The 13215-nt window shown below is 37.4% G+C and overlaps 1 protein-coding gene across 5 annotated transcripts in view; it reads right to left on the reverse strand.

Annotated features, from left to right (window-relative positions):
• ARHGAP5 (Rho GTPase activating protein 5) overlaps nt 1-13215 on the reverse strand; it is a 72147-nt gene that overhangs the window by 7472 nt on the left and 51460 nt on the right. For all 5 annotated transcript variants that reach the window (XM_009211369.4, XM_003901691.5, XM_031668188.1 and 2 more), the window contains exons 4-5: nt 4375-4452; nt 493-624 (exon numbers count right to left, since the gene is read on the reverse strand). In XM_009211369.4, coding sequence (XP_009209633.2) covers nt 493-624; nt 4375-4452 — 210 coding nt within the window. The remainder of the gene's footprint in view (nt 1-492; nt 625-4374; nt 4453-13215) is intronic.

Here is a 13215-nt window from a genome sequence, read left to right on the forward strand (position 1 = left end):
TGGGCATGGAATGCCTTTGCAAAAAGGCCCTCACCCGATGAGGCCTCCTTGACCCTGAACTTACTGGCCTCTAGAACTGTAAGAAATAAATTACTTTATAAATTATGCAGTCTGTAATATTCTGTTACAGCAACATAAAACAGGTAGACAAGGCCAAAGTAAATTTCTTTGACTTACAATTTGAAGAATTTATTTTTCTTACAATGCCCTTAAGTTTGAATTAAAAACACAAACCTCAAACTTCTAGTACAATGATCTAATTTCTAGGAGCATTTAAGTCACCTAGGGGGCTAACTAAAACAGAATATTCCTGGAGGCCATCTTCAGGGATTCTGATTTTAATTTAGAGGAAAATACCTTTAAGAAATAGAGTTCTAGTAAGTTAATTTTTATTAGCTACATATTCTAGCACATGACGATTTTAACACTTAGCAATCGATATCCAAAAACTGCCACTATCAACCCTCTCATAAAAAGGAGGTTTATACTTACTTGCTGCTTCCAATAGCTCCGGATGAAGAGAATATGGAATTAAAGGATCTGGCAGATCTGCAAAGAAAGCTTTAAGGGCTCCAGCTACAGCATTTACTGTTACTTCCATTGACACCAGATTGATACTATGATCTACAAGACAAAAATTAACATTTTAAATTACATAATAAAACTTTATTATAGAAGTAAGCTAAACGGTTACTTTTAGATCAAAAGATAACTTTAAGTCGTGGGCTACTTTTCTTTTTCTTTTTTTTTTTGAGACTGAATTTTGCTTTTGTTGCCCCGGCTGGAGTACACCTCACTGGAACCTCTACCTCCCGGGTTCAAGTGATTCTCCTGCCTCAGCCTCCTGAGTAGCTGGGATTACAGGCGACCGTCACCACACCCAGCTAATTTTTTATATTTTTAGCAGAGAAGGGGTTTCACCATGTTGGCCAGGCTGGTCTCGAACTTCTGACCTCAGGTGATCCACCTGCCTCAGCCTCCCAAAGTGCTGAAATTACAGGTGTGAGCCATGGCGCCCGGCCCCACTTTTCTTTTTAGGCTGACAAACTACATGGATTTGGGAAAAGACAACCAAGCAATAAGTCTTTTCTGTTATAATTTAAAAAATGCTGTTAGGTTTATTAGTATATTGAGGAACTTTAATAATATCTATCTTTTTTTGGTTTATACAGCTATTTAAAAGAGGCCACAAGAGGCAGGTGAGGTGGTGCGTACCTATAGTCCCAGCTACTCAGGAAACTAAGGTGAGAAGATCACTTGAGCCCAGGAGTTTAAGTCTAGCCTGGGCAACATAGTGAGACCCTATTTCTTTGGAGGAGGGGGAAAAAAAAAGAGGCCATAAATAACTAGAAAGAAAAAAGAAATATGCATACAGGTGGATCTGAAACTTGTTCACTGGAACATTTCATATCTGGCATAAACACCAAGTAAAATACACATATTCCAAAATTTGAAAAAAATCTGAAATCCGAAATACTTCTGGGCCCCAAGAATTTTGAATAAGAGATACTCAATTTGTATAAATTCTCATTTGGACTTTTTAAGCTTACAGTTTAAAATTTCATGTAAAACAGTTTAAATTTAAATAGTTGGTGAAGTTCCGACTAAAAAAATCAAGACTAGAACATACTAAAAGTGTATAAGGTTAATTTGCTATCAGTAAATCACTTTAATATAAAAAATAGGCCAGCAAAAAGAAAAAAAATTTCCCCATCACCTAGACAAGCACTGCTTACAGTTTAGCATGTTTCCTTTCAGCCTTTCTCTGTTCATTAAAAAAATTGCCAAATCAATTGTTAACATTTTGCCCTACATAAACAATTTTAATGGCTGTGAAATATTTCCTTAGATTATACAATTTACATAATATTCTATTACTGAACATTTAGATTTATTTCATTTAAATATATTACAATAATATGAAAATGATATGATACTATGCTTTAATACATATAAGCTTATTTCCTTAGGCTACATTCTTTGTAGTAATAGCTACCCAATGAACATTTAATATGGTGCTCGGACAGAAAACTCTTCATATGCATTATCCCATTATCCTTATAGTTACTCTCATCATTCCCATACTAGACATGAAGAAATTGAGATTTAGAAAGATTAACTTGCCAGAGACACAAAAATAGTGGCAGTAGTGGCAGGACCAGAAAATAAAACAAGAAAGTCAAACTCAAGAGCCTTGGTATTAACTACAAAAATGCATTCATGCCGGGCGCGGTGGCTCAAGCTCATCCAGCACTTCTGGGAGGCCGAGACGCTGACAGGCCGAGATCGACCAGCCTGGAGCCGACACGGGTGAAACCCCTCGCCTCTACTAAAAATACAGAAAACTAGGCCACAGGTGGCGGGCGCCAGGTCCCAGTTACTGGAGGCTGAGGCAGGAGAATGGCGCATCCCGGGAGGCATGAGCGGTGCGAGCTGGATCTCATTGCATTCCAGCCTGGGCGGCAGAGCCGAGACCTCGGCCTGTCGCATTCACACGGGAAGCCAACTTCACCAATTTAATATCATTAAGTCTAAACAGTTTTTTAAATACTATATATACAGAGAGAGAGAAAGAGAAAGAATTTTTTTTTTTTTTTAGATGCAGTCTCGCTCTGTTACCCAGGCTGGAGTGCAATGGTACGATCTCAGCTCCCTGTAACCTCCCCCTCCTGGGTTCAAGTGATTCTCCTGCCTCAGCCTCCCAAGTAGCTGGGATTACAGGTGTGCGCCACCATGTCTGGCTAATTTTTTGCATTTTAGTACAGATGGGGTTTCACTATGTTGCCCAGGCTGGTCTCGAACTCCTGAGCTCAGGCAATTTGCCCACCTTGGCCTCCCAAAGTGCTAGGATTATAGGCGTCAGCCACTGTGACCGGGCAATATTTTTAAAAAATGGGATACTAGACTATACGATACTCTTTGGCAACAAGGTGTGTTTTTGTAAACACACAGTCACACACACACAACAACTGACGTTTTGACATTTCAACAGGCATAAATCTTTATTTTATGTGGCTTCTTAGTATTCATTCTACTTATGAGACCCGAGTGGTATCCCCCCAACACCCCTTTAAAAAAAAAACAATACTGCAAGGAAGAGCCTTGTAAGTATATCTTGGCATGCTTATGCAAAGACTTCTATAACAAATTCCTAGAAGTGGAATTTCTCTAGCAAAGCTATCTGAATCCTGATATTCACAAACTGCCTCTCAAAAGGCACCTACAACCAACAGTGTACAAGCTACATGCTTACCTACGCTCTACTAACAATTCTTTTCATTCAAATAAAACAAACAAATATAATCCTTTAATTTTTATCATTAATAGAAGCTAAGCATATTTTCATTTATTTATTGGTTGCTCTCTTCTGATGGGAATTACTTAAGCTAGGTATGTCACACCCTGTTTTAGCCACATGTCATACAGAATTTTTACATTTTTGTAAAATTTTAGCATGTACACAGTCCAGTCTATCAACTTGTGTTCAAGCTTTCTAGGTTTCATATCAAGTTTAGGCTTTTCTTTACTCTAAGACTACAAAAATATTCACTCATTTTTCTCTCTGGTACTTATGTTTTTCATTTTTTACATTTAAATCTTTAATTGCACATAGAGTTTACTGAGTAGAAAATTTGGCTTTTTTTACTCCTAATGGCTGTCAATCAGAAGTCAAATTATTGCTTTTCTAACTCTGGTGATGGATTTATATAGGTACAGTCACAGTCTTTTACTTGTGAGATTGTTTAATGTATTAGGAATATGAAATTTGGGAAGAAACTCAGAGTATATGGGCCATAAAATACCTAATCTTACATCAAAATATTTTATAGTATTCCCTTCAGTCTTAGGGTAAGAGTTAGTTTCTTGTTATTTCAAAAACAAAATTTATTCTACTGCATTCCATTCCTTCCGGGCCTGATGGACTTTGCTTCAATACTTTTCCAGTACCTCCTTTCTTATTTACTAAATCCTCTTCTGTCTTCATACTTACATTAAAAATATATACAATATTGTATTTTCTTGACTCAACTGCCTCTTGTTTTCAATCTTTTCTTCTATTGCAATTGTATTTTAAAAAGTTCATATCATCTGCTTCCTCTTACAAATCCCTAGTACTGAGGCCCCTTAATTCAAAGGCTCTAAAAGTAATCAGTGACTTCCTTGCTAGTGTAAAGAAAATAGACTTTCCCTAGCTGCTTTGTACCTTTACTGTGGTATCTATTCTACTTAGTGCTTCTAATCCCACTTCAAAATCCTCTCTCCTCAACATCCATATCCTTATGAAGTTTTCAAATGAAAATCAATCTTCTCACCATGAATTCTAATAAGTAAAACATAAAACAACAATTTTATTTCACATAATTATCTTCTTACCTTGATCAAACTGCTTTTGAATATTGTCTTGGTCAGTTTTGTTCCCGCTAACACGGTAGAGTCCTTCGGTACATAACCCTAAGAGAATAAAGAAATATACATACTTTAATAAACACATATATATCCACATGGCTGGGCACAGTGGCTCATGTTTGTAATCCCAGCACTCTGGGGGGCCAAGGTGGGAGAACTGCTTGGCCCAGGAGTTTGAGCCTAGCCTGGGCAACATAGGGAGACTCTGTCTCTACAAATAATAAACAAAAACTTAGCTGGGCATGGTGGCATGCACCTGTAGCCCCAGCTACCCGGGAGGCTGAGGCAGGGGGATCACCTGAGCTTGGGAGGTCAAGGCAAGAGAGCAAGACCCTGTCTCCCAAAAAAAAACCCCAACCAACCAAACAAAAAACCCATATATATCTATAACAATAAATGTGCTTAATCTTATGTACAATTTAGTTACAAATTTATAGTGGTAAAATATTTTTAAGAATAAAATATTTTTTGAGCATTTTAAAAAAGTAAGTTCTTAGTGGACTATTTTCTATTTTAAACCATTTAGGACATTCGGCTCCAGACAAAATGAATAGACTTATTTCTCCCTACTCTCCCACTAAATACAGCTAAAAACCCTGAACCTAACATGTAAAAAAACCAAACATAAGTATTCTGTGAATGGTAGAGAGAAGAAGGTGAACTGGCTAATGACTTAGAACTTGAAGAACGACATGACAGTAAGTTCCCTGATTTTTGAGGGGGCAGGGAGAGGCTCATATTGTGACTGGGCATTGGAGAGGCCTGCAACCCAGAAATACTAATGAGCAAAGGCAAAAACAACAAGACTACCACCACCACCACCACCACCACCACCACCACCACCACCACCACCACACCCAAAACTAACAAAAACAAAAAAATAAAACCCAACAACAACAGCAACAAGAAGTCTGCTTTCCCTAGTGAAAGGATTAGAAGAGGTATAGCCTAGCAAAACAAAACCTTTTTGACTATAATTGCCCTCCTCAAGCCACAGAGCATGGAATCCCTCCTCACTCTTGTCAGTGGAGGCCAACTTGAAAGCCTACACTTCTACCTCTGCCGATCAGTAACAAGGAGTTCTTTACCCTTTCTGGAGTGTCAGCAGAGGCTGAGTAGAGAGCCTAAACTTCCACCACCAATCCTAGGTAAGAGATGTCCTACCTACCACACCATGCTATTATCAGTGAAGGCCAGTGGAAGCCAACAAGGAGTCTTAACTTCCACTCCCACCTTGCAGCCCTCCTCCCCTGTTGGTGCAACATCAGAGGAGGCCTGCTAAAATAGATTTTAGTAATATTCCAAAGTCTCTGAACGTGATATCCAAAGTGTCTATGATACAATAATAAAACAAAAATCCCTCACATCAAAAACCAAGAAAAATGTCAACTTGAATGATAAATGACATTTAACAGACACTAACTCAATGGTGGCAATTATGGAATTATTGAACAGGACTTTAAAGCAGTTATTATAAAATACTTCAATGTGCAATTACAAACACACTTGAAACATGGAAGTTTCAGCAAAGAAATAGAATATATAAGGAATAACTAAATGGAAATTTTAGGCCGGGAGTGGTGGCTCCCGCCTGTAATCCCAGCACTTTGGGAAGCTGAAGTGGGTGGATCACTTGAGGTCAGGAGTTTGAGACAAGCCTGGCCAACATGTTGAAACCCCACCTCTACTAAAAATACAAAAATTAGCTAGGCGTGGTGGTGGGCGCCTGTAATCTCAGCCACTTAGGAGGCTAAGGCAGGAGAATCACTTGAACCCAGGAGGCAGAGGTTGCAGTGAGCCGAGATCACACCACTGCACTCCAGCCTAGGTGACAGAGCGAGACTCCTCAAAAATAAATAAATAAAAAATATATAAATAAATAAATGAATAGAAATTTCAGAACGAAGAAATACAGTGACAGAAACAACTCACCAAACGGGCTCAATAGCAAGATAAAGATGACCAAAATAACAACAATAATAATAACTGAACTTGAAGATAAATCAACAAAAATTACCCAATTTTAAGCCAGGCATGGTAGCTCACACCTGTAATCTTACCTCAAAATAACTAAACCTCATTGTTCTCTAGATAACATTTATCCTGACTTTGTGAAAGCATTCTTTTACAGAATTCTTATTACTCCACGTCTATCTATATGCCCCAGTTGAAACATTTCTTCCTCATTGACACATTCCCTGCTATCTCCAATTAGACGCAATTTTTTTCCCTTTGAACTCCTGTAGCACTTTATCTATAGCTCTATCACCACTCAGTAAAAGTCATAGCAGTACCTTTCCATCCCCAGGGTTCTTCACATAATACAGTGGTTCTCAGCTGGGGGCAGCATGCATCTCAGGGAACACTTGGTAATGCCTAGAGATATTTTTGGTTGTCAAAACTGGAGGAGGGCTATCTAACAGGCAGAGACCAGGAATGCTGTTAAACACACTAGAATGCACAGGATAGCCTCTAACAACAAAGAATTAAATAGCCTCAAATGTCAATAATGCTGAGGTTGGGAAACCCCTTCCACAGTGATAAACATTTATTATTATTTGTTAAATGGAGATTATAAGGCCCTTAACTACCCACACTAAAATCTTGCCCTTTACTCACTATTAACAGTGATTTCAAAGAACAAAAACACAGACTAAATTATCCAGCTGTGAATTATCCAAGTTTTATGTGGCCTTAAATCACCCAAAGTATCTATCCTGGACCTCCAAGCAATAAAGGGATTAGAAACCAATCCCAACATTCCCAAACTAAATATAAAATTTTAGTAATTTAAAATAATGTTGCTTTTTGGCCAGCCACGGTAGCTCATGCCTGTAATCCCAGCACTTTGGGAGGCCGAGGCGGGGGGATCACGAGGTCAGGAGATTGAGACCATCCTGGATAACACGGTGAAACACCGTCTCTACTAAAAATACAAAAAAAATTAGCTGGGCGTGCTGGCGGACGCCTGTAGTCCCAGCTACTTGGGAGGCTGAGGCAGGAGAATTGCTTGAACCCAGGAGGCAGGGGTTGCAGTGTGCCGAGATCATGCCACTGCACTCCAGCCCGAGTGACAGAGCAAGTCTCCGTCTCAAAAAAAAAAATAATAATAATAAAAAACAAAAAATAAAATAATATTGCCTTTTAATTGAGTACCTTTTTTCCCTTTCATTAGAAAAGGTCACTACCCCTTAAGTAACCCAGAATATTACTGATATCTGAAGTTTTAGAATGGCCTAAGTTTTATTTGAGTTGCTAACAGATACAAAACTAGGGTTTCACTGCCTGTTCCCCTACACCTTCAGGATGACATAATTATTTAAGTCATTATTAAAATAGATTACAAAGGGTAACAGAGATGCAAGGTGTGTAAATAATCCATAAATTTGATAAATATGTCCATGGGGAGTGATGTCACCAAAAGTGGTGGAGAAGAGAATTCCAGCGACTAATGAGCTGCCAGAAGGGTCAGAATCAACATTTGCAGAACTCCTTAATCTATTAAAAAATTACAACCAGAAGTAGTCTTGGTGAAGAAAGCTTTAAATTACCTACCATTCCCTATACCCGAGATTAGTGACAATCATGAGGACAGTAGCCTGCACTGTGGGTGCAGGTTACACGAGTGCCAGAGAGCAATATGAACCTTATTCTGAAAGAACTGTGGTCATGGATTTCAACCTGTCTTTTGGCTCTCTGAAGGAAAAGTATAAGGGCTTGCCTTTGTTTCACCCACAAGACTTGGAAAGTGTTGTTTTTCCTTTGGCTCCAGATATTTAAAGAAACTAACAAATCACCACCAAGTGAACAGAACAGACTTCAGTGGCAGCAAAAGACAAAGAATACAGACTTCACAAAAATAGTTTACAGAAGTCTCTAAACAAGCAAACAACATAACCAACACACAGCAAAAGCAAACCCTGGTGAGGGGAAAGAATTTCATTTCCAGGGTTGCCATATTATAATCTTTTAAATGTCTTTATTTTCAACAAAAAAGAGGCATACAAAGCAAGAAGAAAGTAGAGTTTATTACAGGAAAAAAAGAAATTTAGAGAAACTGCCCACAATGAGGCCCAGTCATTGCATTTACTAGACAAAGACTTTAAATCAAAAGAATTTTTAAAAAAATCACAAAGAGCTAAAGGAAACCATGAACAAAGAACTAAAGGAAACCAGGAGAATGATGACTCAATGAACTGAATATCAATACGTACACAGAAATTATAAAAAGACCCTAAAAAGAAATTTTGTAATTGAAAAGTACAATAAACCAAAAGAAAACTTCACCAGAGAGGTTAACAGCAGATATGAGCAGTCAGAAGGAGTAATCAGTGAATTTTTAAAGACCGGTTGAGATTATCCAGTCTGAGGAGAAAAGAGGAATGAATGAAAAAACAAGAAAGAAGCAACTGTCACATATAAGGTATATTCAATAAGATTAACAGCCTACTTGATCTTTAGAAACCATGCAGATTGGAAGGCAGTAGAATGATATTATTTAAAGTGCTTAAAGAAAAAAAAAAACCCTGCAAACCAAAAATTCTGTGTCTGGTAAAACTACGCTTCAAAAATGAAGGAGAAATTAAGATACTCTTAGATAAATGAAAGTTGAGAGAGTTTATCACTAGTATACATGTCCTACAAGATATGGCAAAGAGAATAAGGAAGTTCTCTAAGCTGAAATGAAAGGGCACTAGACAGCAACTTGAAGCCATAGGTTATGGCAGCAAGACAGCCAAGCAAATAAGCCAGCAGTACTTCATGTTTTACTCATAACTCCTTTTTGTCCTCGTATGATTTTAGAAGTACATAAAACAATAATTACAAGTCTATGTTAACGGGCATAAAATATATAAAGATGTAATTTCTGACAATAACAAGGATGGGAAATGAAGCTGTAAATGAGCAGTTTTTGTACACTTTTGAAAAAAAGGTGCTTTCAATTAAAACATGATTATTATAAATATGTTAACTGTAAACTGCAGGGTAATGACTAAGAAAATAATTTGAAATCTATTAAGACAGAGACTGGTAGAATGGATAAAAGAGAAAAACAGCATCCAACTATACACAGTCTATAAGACAATCGCTACAGTACCAAAGACACAATATGTTGAACGTAAAAGAATAGAAAAGTATATTCCATATAAATAGTAATTAATAAGACAGTCGGAGTAGCTATCCTAGTATCAGAAAAAATACACTTTAAGACAAAAACTGTTACAAGAGCATAGAAGGACATTATACATCAATAACAGGGAGAATCCATCAGTAAGATATAATTATAAACACATATGCACCTAACAAGAGTCCAAAATATATGAGGCAAAAACTGACAGAATTGAAGGGAGGAATAAACATTTCAACTATAAAAGTTGGAGACGATAATAGTCCACTGCAATAATGAACAGAACTAGACAGAAGATTACCAAGGAAAACAGAGACTTTGAACACTGTAAACCGACTAGACCAAACAGACATACAGAACACTCCATCTAACAACAGCACAATATACATTCTCTTTAAATGCACATGTAACATTCTGGAGGAAACACTGTATGTTAGGACACAGAATAAGTTTAAATACATTTTAAAGGCCTGAAATAATACAGAATATGTTCTCTGATCACAAGGGAATGAAAACAGAAATAAGTAACAAAAGGAAAATTAATAAATATGTGAAAATTAAACAACTTTTTTTTTTTTGAGAAGGAGTCTCGCACTGTCGCCCAGGCTGGAGTGCAGTGGTGTGATCTCGGCTCACTGCAAGCTCCGCCTCCTGGGTTCACGCCATTCTCCTGCCTCAGCCTCCCCAGTAGCTAGGACTATAGGTGCCCGCCACCACACCCGGCTAATTTTTTTTTTTTTTTTGTATTTTTAGTAGAGACGGGGTTTCACTGTCTTAGCCAGGATGGTCTTGATCTCCTGACTTCGTGATCTGCCCGCCTTGGCCTCCCAAAGTGCTGGAATTACAGGCGTGAGCCACCGTGCCCGGCCAAACAACACATTCTTTAACAGCTAATGGAACAAAGAAGAAATTACAATTAGAAAATACTTTGACATGAACAAAAAGAACAATATACCAAAACCTATGGGATGCAGCCAAAAGATTTTCAGAGGGAACCTGCATCTGTAAAAGCCTTCATTAAAAAAGATTTCAACTTTAAGGAACTAGAAAAAGAAGACAAAGCTAAACCTAAAGCTACCAGAATGAAAGAAATAATAAAAATTAATATGCAGATAAAATAGAAAGTAGAAAAACAATAGGGAGAGTCAAACAAAACCAAAAGTTGGTTCTCTGAAAAGACTGATTAAATTGACAAACCTTTAGCTAGATTTACCAAGGGAAAAAAAAAAAGGAGACTCCAATTACTAAAATCAGAATGAAAGGAGACACATTACTACTGAAATATAAAGATAAAAAGGGTTACAAGAGAATACTATGAACAATTGTATGCCATCAAATTAGGTAAGTTAAATGAAATAAACAACGTTTTAGAAATATAGCAACTACCAAAACTGATTCAAGAAATGGAAAATCTCAACAGATCTATAACAAATAATGAGATTGACCTAGTAATCAAAAACTCACAAAAACAAAAAAGCCCAATACAAGATGTTTTCACTGAAGAATTATGCCAAACCCTTAAAAAAGTATTAACAATAATTGATCTCAAACTCTTCTAAAAAACAGAAGAGAAACACTTCCTATGAAGCTGTGATTACCCTAATGCCCCATAGCCAGATTAAAAACACAAAGTGAAAACTACAGGCCAATATCCCCTACATATACAGATTTTTAAAATCTTCAACAAAATACTACCAAACCAAATCAAGCAGAGTATTAAGAAGATTATACATCATGACCAAGTAGGATTTATCCAAAGAAAGCAAGGGTAGTTTGAAATATGGAAAACAATTAGTCTGATGGGCCACATTAATAGAATAAATTGGCAGGGGGTGGGGGGAACCATATGATCATCTCAACTGATGTAGAAAAAGCATTTGACAAAATTCATCACCCTTTCATGATAAAGTCACTTAAACTAGGAACAGAAAGTATCTTCTTCAACATGATCAAGGACATTTATGAAAAATCCACAGCTAATATACTTATTAGCTGTGATGAAATATGGTAAAAGAATCAGTTTTCCCCTAAGATCAAGAACAAAACGAGTATGTCTGTTTTTGCCACTTCCATTTAACATTACACTGGAGTTGTAGGCAAGGAAAAATAAATAATATCCAAGTTGGAAAAAAACGAAGTAAAATTATCCCTATTTACAGATTACATGACTTACATGCAGAAAATCCTAAAGAATCAGCAAAAAATACCAGTAGAGTTGGCTAGCCACAGGGCTCACGCCTGTAATCCCAGCACTTTGGGAGGCTGAGGCGGGCAGATCACTTGAGCTTAGGAGTCCGAGACCAGTCTAGCCAACATGGTGAAACCCCATCTCTACTAGAAATACAAAAAGTAGCCAGGCGCAGTGGCATCCACCTGTAATCCCAGCTACTCAGGAAGCTGAGGCAGGAGAATTGCTTGAACCCAGGAGGTGGAGGTTGCAGTCAGCAGATACTGTACTACTGCACTCCAGCCTGGGCAACAGAATGAGACTCTGCCTCAAAAAACGAAACAAAAAAAACCACAAACAAACAAAAACTAGTAGAGTTAATACAAAATTCAGCAAAATTGCAGGTTACAAGATCAACACATAAAAGTTAGCTGTATTTTTATACTCTAGCAATGAGCAATCCGAAGATGAAATCAAGAAAACAATTCCATTTACAACAGCATCCAAAAGAATAAAATATCTAGGAATAAATTTGACCAAGAAGGTACAACACTTGTACAATGAAAATGACAAAATAGTGTTGACAGAAACTAAAGATCTAAATAAAAGATATCCTGTGTTTGTGGATTGGAAGGCGAAATTTTTGTTTGTTTTTTTTGAGATAAAGTCTCGCTCTTGTCCCTAAGCTGGAGTGCAATGGCATGATCTTGGCTCACCTCCACCTCCTGGGTTCAAGGGATTCTCCTATCTCAGCCTCCCGAGTACCTGGGATTACAGGCGCCTGCCACCACTTCTGGCTAGTTTTTGTATTTTTAGTAGAGACAGGGTTTCACCATGTTGGCCAGGCTGGTCTTGAACTCCTGACTTCAGGTGATCCACCCACCTCAACCTCCCAAAGTGCTGGGATTACAGGCGTGAGTCACCACGCCCAGCCCGGAAGGCTAAATATTTTTAAAATGGCAACTTCTACCCAAATTGATCTATAGGTTCAATGTAATTTTTATCAAAATCCAATTGGCCGTTTTTGCAGAAATGGAAAGGAAAATTCTCAAATTCACATTCAATTGCAGGAAACTCTGTAGCTAAAGGAATCTTGAAAAAGGAGAAAGAACCAAAGAACTCTATGCTTTCTGATTTCAAAACTTACTACGAAATTACAGTAACCAAAACAGTGTAGTACTAGCAAAAGTACAATATACAGATCAATGGAATAGAATTTAGAGTCCAGAAATAAGCCCATATATCTATGGCCAACTGATTTTCAACAAGGATGTCAAGACCATTTAATGAGAAAAGGATACTCTGCAATAAATAGTGCAGAGACAGGTGAATATCCACATGTCTAAGAACGAATTTAGATCTCTACGTCATACTATATACAAAAATATATTAAAGACCTAAATGTAAGAGCAAACCCTATAAAACCTAGGGATAAAGGAAAAAGTGATAAATCTTCATGACCTTTATTTTGCCAATAAATTCTTATTTATGATGCCAACAGCACGAGCAACAA

The sequence above is a fragment of the Papio anubis genome, chromosome 7 (assembly GCF_008728515.1).
Source record: "Papio anubis isolate 15944 chromosome 7, Panubis1.0, whole genome shotgun sequence".
Taxonomy (NCBI): Eukaryota; Metazoa; Chordata; class Mammalia; order Primates; family Cercopithecidae; genus Papio; species Papio anubis.